The 12879-nt window shown below is 35.2% G+C and overlaps 2 protein-coding genes across 4 annotated transcripts; both read right to left on the reverse strand.

Annotated features, from left to right (window-relative positions):
• Nucleotides 1–528: 528 nt before the first annotated feature.
• Nucleotides 529–5635, reverse strand: AT1G03830 (guanylate-binding family protein). 2 transcript variants are annotated; one of them, NM_001197974.2, is made up of 13 exons: nt 5291–5635; nt 4841–5002; nt 4668–4733; nt 4444–4581; nt 4298–4351; nt 3969–4154; nt 3797–3886; nt 3584–3718; nt 3349–3471; nt 3140–3225; nt 2484–3036; nt 2314–2391; nt 529–2166 (listed from the first exon to the last, which is right to left on the reverse strand). In NM_001197974.2, exons 1-13 carry the CDS (start codon nt 5465–5467, stop codon nt 973–975), a joined length of 3042 nt encoding a protein of 1013 aa, NP_001184903.1. In that variant the 5' UTR covers nt 5468–5635; the 3' UTR covers nt 529–972. The 2 variants fall into 2 exon arrangements, with proteins under 2 accessions (NP_001184903.1, NP_171879.1); NM_100262.3 differs by lacking the exon at nt 4668–4733 and having other exon boundaries at nt 878–2166; nt 5291–5549.
• A 679-nt stretch (nt 5636–6314) lies between these two features.
• MGP (C2H2 and C2HC zinc fingers superfamily protein) lies at nt 6315–9179 on the reverse strand (the record flags this gene model as incomplete). Of its 2 annotated transcripts, none has more annotated exons than NM_100263.4 (3): nt 6315–7413; nt 8160–8556; nt 8753–9179. In NM_100263.4, the coding sequence occupies 3 exons, from the start codon at nt 8901–8903 to the stop codon at nt 6441–6443; spliced, it is 1521 nt and encodes a 506-aa protein (NP_171880.1). In that variant the 3' UTR covers nt 6315–6440. The 2 variants fall into 2 exon arrangements, with proteins under 2 accessions (NP_171880.1, NP_001030951.1); NM_001035874.1 differs by having other exon boundaries at nt 6366–7413; nt 8160–8550; nt 8753–8903.
• Between the last annotated feature and the right edge of the window lie 3700 nt (nt 9180–12879).

Below are 12879 nucleotides of genomic sequence, written 5' to 3' on the forward strand. Positions count from 1 at the left end.
CATAGATCTCTAAAATGCCATTTTAATGATTATCACAAGTTTTTAATAGCCATGATTATCATATACAGTATTATATTATACTAGTAGATTTATGATATACTAGTAAATAATTTGATACAAAATTTATTTGAGTTTACACGTGTTTTAAGGTTTGAAGTGCAAGATTTTTTTATTTAGTATTTTGGTAAGAACAAAAGAAACTGATATAGACACAACATTAAAGAGAGAAAGCAATGACGATTAAGTAGGTCCAATTTGGAAATAAGAGAAAGAATAGGATAATTGGATAGTAGGACTTTTGGGCCAATGGGACGAGTCATGATGGTTCTCTCGACGATTGCTTAGTGTGGAGCTGAAGCTATCTCAGCTTTTGTCCCGTGATCGTCGGGAATTATTTATTACCATCTCTTTTTTAAGCTTGTCGTTGTCGGAGAAACATACTCGATGCAATACCTCATTCTATAGCATATGTGGTTTTTACATTTTTCACACGAATCAAGTTTAAGTCTACATTTCTATAAAGTCACTAATTTTAACCAAGGACAAATCAGATATACAGTTTTAATACAAAAAGTATTTAAACATTTTTTAAATTTTGAATCAACATTTAATGTGAAAGGGATAACTATTATTTAGAACAACCACACATTGTTTTCTTATGATCCAAAAGTTTCACAAGCCCATGTACCAGTCCAGCCCATTTTCCAAATGACTAAGCAGTTAAAAACGTCATGACGCCGTCAAGTAACAGCTGTTGACTTTTAACAGTTCTTGACTTTTTTTCTAACAGACTCCCCTCCGACCTCCGTATCAATGCCAAACGCGGGTTCGACATTAAAAACCTTAATAACCTCATCAGTGAAAAAACTAAGCTTTTATCTTCTGCAATACCATTTTCATTTCGAAGCAGCAAAATTCACAGAAAGTTCCAAGAACGAGAAACTTGACCTTGTTTTATGTGTTATTACAACTTCACTTTCGCAAAACGGTGCGTTCATAGAGCTGAACCAAATCTCTCTTTCTTGGATTCTTTAACCCGACCAACTCAGCCCCAAACCCATGTTCTAGTATCTCAGTTCTCAGCTTCTTCATTGTGTATTTCGAATGCCCCGTGCCCGTGGAAGAAGACGTTGCTCCAGCTTCTGAGCTTGTGCATCTTCTCGGAGTCATTGTCCTAACTTTCCTGCTCTCTTGTGAAACTGAATCTTCTTCCGTCTCTTGAGCAAAATCTGAACCCGAACAGGTTACTGCTGCTTCTACCTTCAAACGCTTTACTCGCTGCATCGGTGTTGCTTCATCCCAAACCATAAAAGAGTCTTCTTTCTCCATCAAATTCTCTCGAATGTTTTTTGACTTCTCAGCGTTGATGATTCTCTGCCATTTAGTAACCTCTTCTTCATTTTGTTTCGCTCTTGTCTCCAGCGTTTCAGAAAGTTCCATCTTTTGCCTCTCCAGAGCCTCGATTTGTCCCTTAGCTCTGTCAATTTCGATGGTCTTTTCCTGCAACGACAGCTGGAGTTTCTTTTCGTTGCTTCGTGCGCTTTCCACTTCCATTTTCATCGAACTCACTAGTTCTTTGACCGTTGCAGCCTCACTTTCCGCATATTTAAGCTTCAAGCAGTCTCTTTCAAGTCCTTCAATTCGGCTCTTAGCTCGGTCGATTTCAATGCATTTATCCTCCAACAGCGTCTGGAGTTTGTTCTCATTCTTCCGGGATGCTTCCGCTTCCATTTTCATCGAATCCACAAGTTTCTTAGATGCTGAAGCTTCACCTTCCCCACTATTGAGCGTGCAAACTTTTTCAAGCTCCTCGATACGGCTCTTAGCTCGGTCAATTTCAATGCATCTCTCTACTAATGATGTCTGAAGTTTGTTCTCGTTGTCCCGGGCTGCTTCAGCTTCCAATTTCAAAGAATCCACAAGTTTCTTAGCTTCTAAAGCCTCACTTTCCACATTTGTCAGCCTCAAAACGAGTTTTTCAAGTTCCTCCAAATGTATATGACACTTCTTGTCCAATTCATCTTTCTCTCGCTTTAACGTCTCTGTCTCAGTTTCAAGTAACTCAGATGCGGATTTCACAGATTCATATTTCTCATTCAGGAGCGACATTTGAAGCCTCACGTCTTTTGCTTCTGAAGAACATTCGTCCACCTTCAACGCACTTTTCTGCAATAAAGCATCAATTAAAAACGTGTTACAGTACGCAGACTCAGAGTAATGGAATTGCCAAGGTCTTTTCACCAAGATTAATACAGCAAATAAACAAGAATCTTAAGAGATTATGAATGACTCAAATGTTTCAGAGAATCTCACCTTTAATTCCGCACGCGTAGAGGCCAATTGCTGCTCCAAAGTCGCAAGCTTTGCAGCTTTCTCTGTGATTATCTTCTCCTAACAGTAACCAAGAAGAGTCACAACTTAAATCAGTTTACTGTGAAGTCAGCCAAATGGTTAAGCTACTGCGTTCGAATATAAGCCCTAACCTTTTCATCCAAAACACGGGAGAACTCAGCTCTCAAGCCATCTTCTGTGGTTGAAGCTTGCTTTAACTTCTCCTCCATTGCCGCTATCTTCTCTGTAACAGCTTTTTGCTCACTAACAGTATTCTCGTACTTAATTTTCCAATCAATTAACTTATTACTGCACCTAGTGATCGACGCATCTACCCCTACCCGAATGTTGCTCACACCATTCTCATCCAAAGTCCCCTCATACTTACGTTTCCACTCAGAAGCCTCAAGTCTTGTGGACCCCAGCACCTCCATAAGGTTCGAGTGTTCATCGTGAATTGATTTACACTTACTTTCCAGGTCATTAATCCGGTTTTTGAATTGATCTGAAAGCTTACATATATCATCAATGGCACTCTCGTAACGCTTCTGATATTCCTTGTTCATTTTCTCTCTACCTTCAAGCTGTTTCTTGAGCAAATTCATCGTGCTTTCCAAGGACTGCTGCTGCAGCTTGAGTTTGGAGTTCTCAGACATAAGTTCATCCATTTGATTCCCTCTGCGATGGACGAGAATGTCCTGTACACTGAAAATTAGAAACTGAGGCAGGTTAATCTTCCATGAAGGCCAAAAATATAAACATAAAATTTAATCTTTATTTTGTGGAAGTATAAAGGCATAATGAGAACCTCTCTCTCAAAAAGGAAGATAGTTTCTGCCACTTCATAGGACCGTTGATGGATGCTTCATACTCCGCAACTGCGGTATCAAGAGCCTGTTTCATACAGATTACAACAATGTTTATAATGTAATGGCTAAGAGTTGCTCTGCATGAGGCTTTACTATGTCTACTATACTGTGATGGAAAAGTCAGTTTAAGACAGAAAAAAAAAAGCACCTTGATCATATCGCCTATATTAGCATCTTGTGAACAAGGCAAGGCCCATAATTTCTTGCCCATATCTTCTATGGCATTACAACATCTCGAATACGCCTCCACATTTGCCACTCGCTTGTGATCCTGAAAAAAAAAAAAACACTATTTAGCAAAATAGCCTCAAAAACGAGCTGGCATATTGGCAAAAAAGTATACAAAGATAAATAAAGGGGAGGGCGGGAGATAGAAAGATAACCTCCAACGCCTTTGCAAAGAAACTCCAAAGGTCTCTTTTGTATTTCTGTTTTACTTCGACGTTTCCAATGGAAGATTCACAAAACGCGGTCAGAGCTTCGACAACTGCCTTATTGTGTGCTTCTAACAGCATCGACTGCAGATGATCATGTGAATAATTCATTTTATTAATGTATCTAAGTGATTTTTGAATGCTACACGAATTTAAACTTACTTCATCAGGAGTCTCTGAACGCTCCAAAGACGACATGTATACCTCAGTTGCTGTATCACGGGCCCTGCGACCTTCTAATTCCTCTACAGTCTGAAAATACAGAAGAATGATGCATAAGAATATGCTGAAAATAATATGAGAACGAAATATACAGAATTGACTTATTAATTACCTGCCACAAAGAAGATATTTTAGGCACGATGTTGTTATTAACATTTTCAGAAAACGCCTTTGTGAAACCAGCAAGAGGTGGCCCTGTGACGATGGTATCACCTCTTTGCTTAGGCCTTACTCTCTCAGAGACAAACTTCATGAGGGCATCTACACCGTAGAGAAGCAGAGGTCGTAGCTTTTTGAGCTATTCACAAAAAAAGAAACCACGAGTTTTATCAGACAATGGAAAAGAAAAAAGACATTGAGGTTTGATTAGGGAAACAATAGTAAAATGAGTTCTCGTATCCAAAAAAACACTCTTAAGAAAGACAAGAAGGCTTAACCCACTTTGCTATTCTGAGTTACATCTTCTCCACCTTCCACTGTTTCTGAGTTAATATCCTGATAATAAAGACGTTAAAAATCGTTCACAAACATCAGTGACTAGCTGATTCTAAATCCTTAAGAATGTAATATGATAAGGGGATGATCACCATCATAAGTTGAACAAACATGGGAGAGAACTGCCCAAGCTCGAAAAATGTATTGTCCTTAGCTTCTCCAACGTGGTCTTGCTTCCTAATCTCAAGTAGACGAGAGAGATCAAGTGCAATGTCATTTAAACCAAGTGTCTGAAACATGAGGCAGCAATTTTCATTATACAATGTATGTTTAGAAAACTTTCTTCAGAAAGAAAAATCAATCACAGGTAATTTACCGGACCATAGATAAAAACGCTTGATAGGAGGATAGCCAGGGAGAAAATCTGGCTATTGTGTGTAGCCTAACATATCAAAATCAGTTAACACTTCATGAGACTGCTTATCCCTATAGTAAACCTTAAAAGCTTTTAAAAGACCCGAACTTTTGAATAGATAAAACAATACTAACCGGTATACTCTTTGCGTCTTCCAATTCGACATCGAGTAACACTAAACTATATTCAGTGCCATCTTCTGAAATCCTCTTCACTGGCTCAATCCACATCCATATATCTCCGTTGCATGGCCTGTGAAGAGTTTGAACTTCAAATCCAATGCTCCTGCTAAGAAGCTACAGATCAACATTCAACATCAGACACTCTCAGCTTCAAATTTCAATCACTATAAGACAATGCATCAGAGAGAAGCACATGCAAAAATTCCAGAAAACAGAATTTTTGCAGAAATAAGCCAAACGATTTCCACAATTAAGAACCAAACTCCCTTAGAACATCAGCATTATCATCACACCCAAAAGCATTGTCTTTTACCCATGAAGAGAACGAATCATAGATACCACAAACGAAAGTAATACTAAAACCCTAAACCCTCAATCAAAGTCCTAAAGCCAGAAAAAAACCTGATTCCAGATGAAGCTCTTGCCTTGGAGAGCTTTACCAAAGAGAGAGACAACAGCGACAGGACCCTTAAGCTTCTGAAGAGCGCCGATGGCTTCCGGGTCCGTTTTCAGCTTCCCATTTTCATCAACGTAAACCAATTGGACGGCCCGACCCGACTCGTCCGTTGGATTTCTCATGAAAACCCTCCAAAGGCGTCTCCTTTTCTTCCTAGTGATGAGTCACTGAATAGCTTCGGTTTAATTTCACAATGGGTTTTCTCCGATCTTTCAACAACCTAATGTACAGAATAAAGTACTAAACTTGAACAAAGTACAGTAAGATTCTGAGGAAAGATTTAAACTTTGGAGAGATAGACAGAGAAAGATCTCCCAAAGACCGACTGAAGATTTGGTCCGTACTAATCAAAGGCCCATAAGTTTAAGCCCATTAAGATTTTCCAGAACCACTAGCAATATTATTACCTAATTTTATTTTATTTTGGTGAGAATTATTATTAGCTATTCTTTAAAGAAAATCTTTTCTCTTTTATTTTTCTATCTCTCTTCATTTTTCATTTCTTAATGTTTTCCTCCACTATGAATTGCCCTGCAAGTTAAGTTTAGAATTATTGAGCTCAAAAGCCTTCATGTTTTTCTTGTGTGCCCACCACTTCTCGATCCACACTTTTTCTATGGCATATATACAAAATACATACAATTGATTAAGTACTTATTTATTTTTAAAAAAGCATATCAAACACCTTTCTACACATAGTGAATATGAATGAATCTTAACTTTTCTTCAACGAAAAAAAAAAAAAAATTCTTCAACGAAAATGCTCATATAATAATACCAATATGTGAATCACACTACATTATACTTGTGTCTAGTGTAGTCTATAAATTGAAAAAATAAAATAAGAAGAGTACTACAAGTATAGACTAGTTGACCTAAATTTAGCAAAAATCTGATGGAAGAGTAAATTTTGAGACGTAGGTGATCATTTTGAATTTGAGAAGATACGATAAATCTAATAACCACAATCGATCGTAAAATTAATTTATGATTTTGGTCTGGTGAAATAAATCATTTTTAAAATTAATTAAAGAAATCAGCTTTGATAATTAAGTTCACTCATAAATAAGGTAGAAAAATCCATTAAAGAGTGTTTCAAATCCATCCATTGATAGAGGAAGAATGGCATATTGTTTGTACACCAACCCCAAGAAAATCCCGAGTTTGCCCTCCTCCTCCCGCATTCCCAATATCAACTCTTCTACGCTTCCAAGGGTAATTCTGTAATTCACCCATCCCCGAAACGACCGTAACGCCGTTTCTAGGGTTCCCGATCTCGTGAAGACCGTTATTATTATTACTCATTAACTCGACACTGTTCGATCCAAACGAAGCAAAGAACCTGTCGCTGCCACCATCTTCTACAATCTGATTACTCTTCGATGCAAAACTCTGAAGATACGCTGATTGGTCGGTAGTAATCGTCGTCGTTGGTGACGTAGAAGAAGTCGCTCCCATCTGAGCAGCTTTTTGGAGTAACGCAGTCGCCGACATATTTGCAACAGCCACAGAAGCAGCGTTTGCGTCTTGGGTAATTTGGTCAACGCTGCTAAAAAGAGAAGGCACGGAAAGAGAAGTTGCCCCGTTAGCGTTTTCCTTACTCTGGACGATATTAATATTATTGTCATGAGTAATGAGTGAATCGCTCGTCGTTATTAACTCGCCGTGATTATTCGCGTTTCCGAAAACCCAATTGTAATCCTCTTGCGGTGAATGCGGCTGCGGCGCCATACGGTCCTCGATGGTCACTTGCTGATGATGATTAATATTTCCTCCCGACCATAAAGAGAGCGTAGACGCTGGTTTCATGACGTCTTGATGATCGAAGTTGTTGGTTGTGATTGGGAATTGGTGGTGGTGATGATGTTGCGGTTGCGGTGGTCCGAACGGAAACGACGGTGGTTGTGGTAGTGATGGTGATGGGATAAGTGTCCCCATGAGATAATGATAGTTTAGATTACTACCAGCGGTTGCGGCAAAGCTTTTGAGATGCGAGGCTGCGTTTAGCCTAGCGGTTTCTTCTGCTAAAGCGTCACAGAACGCTCTATGTGTAATGAAGCTGTCTCTCCTGTTGACCAAATTATACACACCAATAAGATCAATATCGTCTATACACACTCGCTAATTTATGCTTGTGTTTAATATGTATGTATATAGTAATATAGATAGCAATTAAGGAAAAAAAGATAAATAAAGTTGTATATCTTACTTTAACCAAAATATGTCAATCCAAGAAACTGTCTTATTCAAGAAATCAAGCAGCACGTATGCTCAGAGAATGACCAATATGGCAATATCTATACAAAAGTAACTCCAAATTATTTTGTTTTAGACCCTACATGAGCTACTACTTCCAACAAAAAACATGTATCTTATTTACTTACAAATTGTTTCACAAAAAAAAAAAAAAAAATCTTATTTACTTACAAACAACGTGGTAAAACGAAATTTGTTTGTGTGGTCCAGTGGTACAGTAGTGTTAGTTGAGGTAACAGATTCGTTTTTTTTTTGTTTTTCATCATAGTATTCACCCGGTAAAATATAAGCTCTAGCTAGGTTTAGTATGAGTTTTAAGATATGTATATAAGTATATATATATTCTTCCTATATTCTAATATATTCAAACATGATTAACTTTACTGGTTAAGAAGTTAAAATCATATTTGAATCTATATATAATGCAATTAAACATGATATGCGCTTACAGCTAGGTGATCAAAATATTTGTTACGCCACTAAAAATATATGATACCGTGATGAGGAAATGTAAAGATCATCTATTAGTACGTACGTGTGTAGATATACACTAAGTACCTGGAGAAAATTGTACCACAGTCGCATCTATATTCTCTAGTCCCACAAGTCTTGGAATGAGCCTTCCAGTCAGATTGGACTGCATATCTCTTGGCGCATTTCTCACACTTCCACTTTTTCTCGCCATGTTTCCGACAAAAATGTTTCTTAATGCCGGTAAGATCACCAAGTGCCCTCGTCGGATGGTGGTGGACGCAACTCTTTTCTGGACATACATACACTCGTTTCCTTACTTCTTTGCTCGTCCTCTGCTTTAGCTTCCATGGGAGGTTGTGTCCTCGACGGTGAAGCTGTAGATTCTGGTCTCTTTGAAACCCTTTTCCACATATCTCGCAGAGGAAACGATTTGTGGCCATAAGTGTCTTTGGAGATAGAGCTATGACCTCAGCTTCTGGATCTATAGAGAACGAAATATAACAATCAAATTCTGGATACATATTTGATCATGTGAAAGATCTAAACAGTAGAAAGCATGCATGTTTGTAGATCAAGATCGAAAAAAAAAAGAACATGACTTTTCAGCAAACAGAAAAAAAAATGTTGATTAGGGTTGAATTATTTTGTGATCTCTATTAAACTTAATTAATTGTTACCAGGATTTCCAGGGAGGTTTCTCTTCTTCTTGACAAGAGGAGGATTGAGGGATTCATGTTGATCATGATGATGATGATCAACATGATCAGTTGTTGATGAGCTTTGGACATATCCTCCACTACTTGAAATTGTCTGATCTTCAGTTGTCATGTCTTCTTCTTGGACAAAAGTTTTGTTGGAAGAGATTGAAAAGGTAATTAATTAAGTTTTAAATAAGAGATGGAGGATGAGCAAAGGTAATGAAGAGAAAATAAATAGAAATACTTAGAATCTGATGTAGTTATGAATGAGAGGCAAACACAAAAGATAAGTTATATTGGGTGATCACTTTATATATACACCCTACACACTTAAGCCCCATATGTGTACTAAAAAATAATATTCCTCTTTCTTTCAAACAAAAAAATATAAGCACCTTGATCTGTAAGAACTGTCGCAGCTATTGTCATAAATTATTAAACTTTCATATATTTTTCCCATTTTATTTATATTTCGCAGTTAAAAGTTAATGGCGGTGGAAATTAACTATATTTATCTGGAAATATTTGATTATTTGGTTTTTCAGTGGCAGTGCGTCATGACACACACAAAAGTTTCTATGTCTGCCTTTTTCTATTTGGAATGATGATCTCATTATTTCTTTTCTCCGTTCTTTTTTTCATCATCCTCAGGTAAAATTAACTTCTTTAATTGTTCTTCTCCTTATAGTTTCTCTTAATGTTATTTTTAGTAGAAAGTCGTATATAAAGCACAGTCATGGTGTATATAATTTGAGATTTTAATTTGACCGTAAATTGAGGCGGTCAAAGAAGTAAACAGATCCAACGGCGCAGGTCACATCTCTCGTTTATTGTTGAGAACAAAGCCTGCAATGCACGTGTACCCATGCACGTGCTCGTGAGGTAAAATCCAACAACATACGACAACGAAATTAAAAACCTAAATATGCAAAAGAGAATAATCGTCCGGTCGACAGTGAAAACGAAAACCATGCGAACTCTTCCCGTCAAGTACCCCACTTCAAATTTTCGTTTTGATATTCGATTTTCCTTCAAAAAATTGTTAATTTTCCTTTGACAAAAACAAAAAAATTGCTAATTTCGATATTAATAATTGTGAAAAAATTCATGTTTGTGGAATTGAGTATAAGAGAAGTTAGTAGATACGTACGAGTATCTTGTTCATGCTTTTTCTTACAAAGATCTTTTTGCAATGCTCCCTATTCGTCTTTTTCTTTAGCAAACTTTTTCTCGCCCTACAAATGAAAGTATTTTCTAACGTATTTTTTTAAAAAAAAATAGAATCTTAACTTATTTTTAAAAAAGATCAGAACTCGAAATCCCATTAAAAAAAAAAAGATTGAACCAAAAAAGTAATTCTAACCTACTATATATGTGCAAGCTAGTAAATTTTCTCTCGGAGATCATAACTATTATAAACTCATACCAAAATTTTAATTGAAAATTTATTTTGTAGTTTATTATCCTAAGACTGAGCATATGTATCGGAGTTGTATAAACTAGTCTATTATTATTATCGTGTTATAATTTGGATAAAATCCTATATATAAAATAATATTGTAGATGAAAAAAAACGGTAAACAATTCGACCATATCAAAATCTCGATCATATCGATTTTCAAAGAAAAGTAAACTAAATGTGCTTTTTTATTTACCCCTAGCTGAAAGTAAGATAATTATGGTTAGTTAATTAATCGAAAGTACGAAGAGACAGAGAACTGACAAAATGCAGGTGAATTTTTGGAAGGAAGAGAAGTCGTCAGCTTGTGGGCTGACTTAATTACCAATTCTTTAGGTAATTTACACTTTAATCATAATGTAATCATGTTTTAAGATTCCTATAAAATAATAACATTAGTTTAGTGTTTTAGTTTTGGATTTTTCTTCTTGAACTTTGGCGGCACAAGAATATTCCCTTATTTTTCGAGACGTTGTTATAGTATATTATTGTTCCCTTTATATAATCAAGATTTATATACAGATGGGCATTTACACAAATGGGAAACTGGGATTTTTTTTTGTTACTGTAAAGTATAAAGAGATGCGTTCATATGAGTGTATCCAAAAACAAAAATATGTCAATTTTTTTGTTATGTAGAGCTCCTACGTACAAATGAATTTACACGATAATTATCTATTTGAATTTGGTCTATCCCGCTCATATTTAAATAAAGTTCGAATAGTAAATCCTATGTTTCAAGTTTCTAAAGAAATGCTGATTTGAATCTGTACAATATAATTGTAAATTGAGTATAGTTCAAAAAAAATTTGTGAACAATGATGATAGTGGAGATATAACGCATCAACACAAATAAAAAAGTTCAAATTTAGTCAAGAATAATTCTTTGTCTACATTTACATATGTTTCCATGGTCGTCGTTTATATATTTAAACATAGTTCATGAGTTTAAATACATATGAATTATTTTTAATTTAGCTGGCTATATCAATTTCAACATCATATATAAAACTATTGGAGCATTTTTTTTTCTTGCCGGACCTAAACTACTTACTCGGTTATTTTCTACATTTCCTTTATTGTAAACTCAAAGAGAATAACATTGATAAGACAGATTTAGATCCAGAGGGTACATTACAGATATACCACAGGCTTTTGGTTCATAAAATGCGCAATATACTATATATATATATTTTTTTTTGGTAGAAAATATACTATATATATTACATATATACCCACGATAGTGTAGGGGAAACTCACATATTACCCCATTATTATTTTAATTTTTGAATGGTATTAGTGTAAGAACGGATTAGCTAGTCTGCTGCAAACGTTAATTAATCAAATTTTCAACTGATCTACACCAATGTTTTATTCCAACAAGTAAGCAACTTGCGTTAAAAATTATCACCAGCATAAGCTTGTGTGCATATACTAGATGCATCCACATATTTATAACGCAAAGATTCATGTGGTCATATGTAGATGTAGAATAATATTAGCATAGGCCAAAAAGTATTAAAATGGATTCACATAAAACAACATTAGCTAGAATCCATCTATACGTATTCTTGGGAAAATAAAATAAAAAGTACAAACTAAGCCATGAATAAATGTGTATACAATTATATATATATATATATATATATATATATATACTGTATTAAACGTATGCCTATAAAAAATAAAATGCAATAAACGACATTTCAAAGAAGACAAAGGTTAGATCCATACCATAGCATAGAAACTTGGCGATATATGAAATACAAATAAGAATATAATGGAGATATGATTAGACTTAAAGTATACATATGTCACTTAGTGGATGATAATGGCCTTCTTGTTTTACTCGGACTTGACCAATCCAATAAATTTCGGTCAAATTGATATCGACATTCTACTAATCAAAATCACTCTATATCTTTTATTGATTTTTTTTCCAACCACCTTACCTTTTCCGTTCTATTTTAAACTCTTGGAATGCATTGTTACTTATAACACAGATACAATTAATATATATTTAAATGATAGAAATTTTTTGTAAAGCAATTTCATGATTGTAATTGGAAATTTTTGTATTAAATTTTATTTGTGATCAAAACTTCAAATTGATATTTAGTTTTTTTTTTTTTAATAGTTCACATATTTATCATCATATATCGTCTCCAATTGCTTTTTATTTTTAAAGGGTTTATCGTCTCCAATTGCTAGGAAATTAGAAATACGAGTGCATGTGTATACTTTTTTTACAGATAAGAGAAACTCATACTCATAGATTGACAAGCTTATGGAACCAATAAACAAAATGGTTACGTTCTTATTACCCGAATAAAAAAAAAGGTTACGTTTCATGCAATTATATGTGAAAATCTTTAATAAAAAAGGGATATTTAAAAGATTCCTTTTTAATGGGTCCTAAAGTAATTAAAAGATAAAGTCAAGCTTTCCAACCATTTTCCACAAAGTTGATAGAAACTATTCATGAGTGCAAAGCGAGAAAAAGAGAGTAATACCTAAACATAGGATCAAGTGGTAGTTAATTACTCCATTTTAATGGAGAGAAAAAAGAAAAGTGGTAGTTAAGTGAAATGGTCACTGTCTCTGTATATGAATCTTCAATGTCAATTATCTATACACCTATAGTGCA

Source organism: Arabidopsis thaliana, assembly GCF_000001735.4.
Source record: "Arabidopsis thaliana chromosome 1 sequence".
In the NCBI taxonomy this organism is placed as follows: domain Eukaryota; kingdom Viridiplantae; phylum Streptophyta; class Magnoliopsida; order Brassicales; family Brassicaceae; genus Arabidopsis; species Arabidopsis thaliana.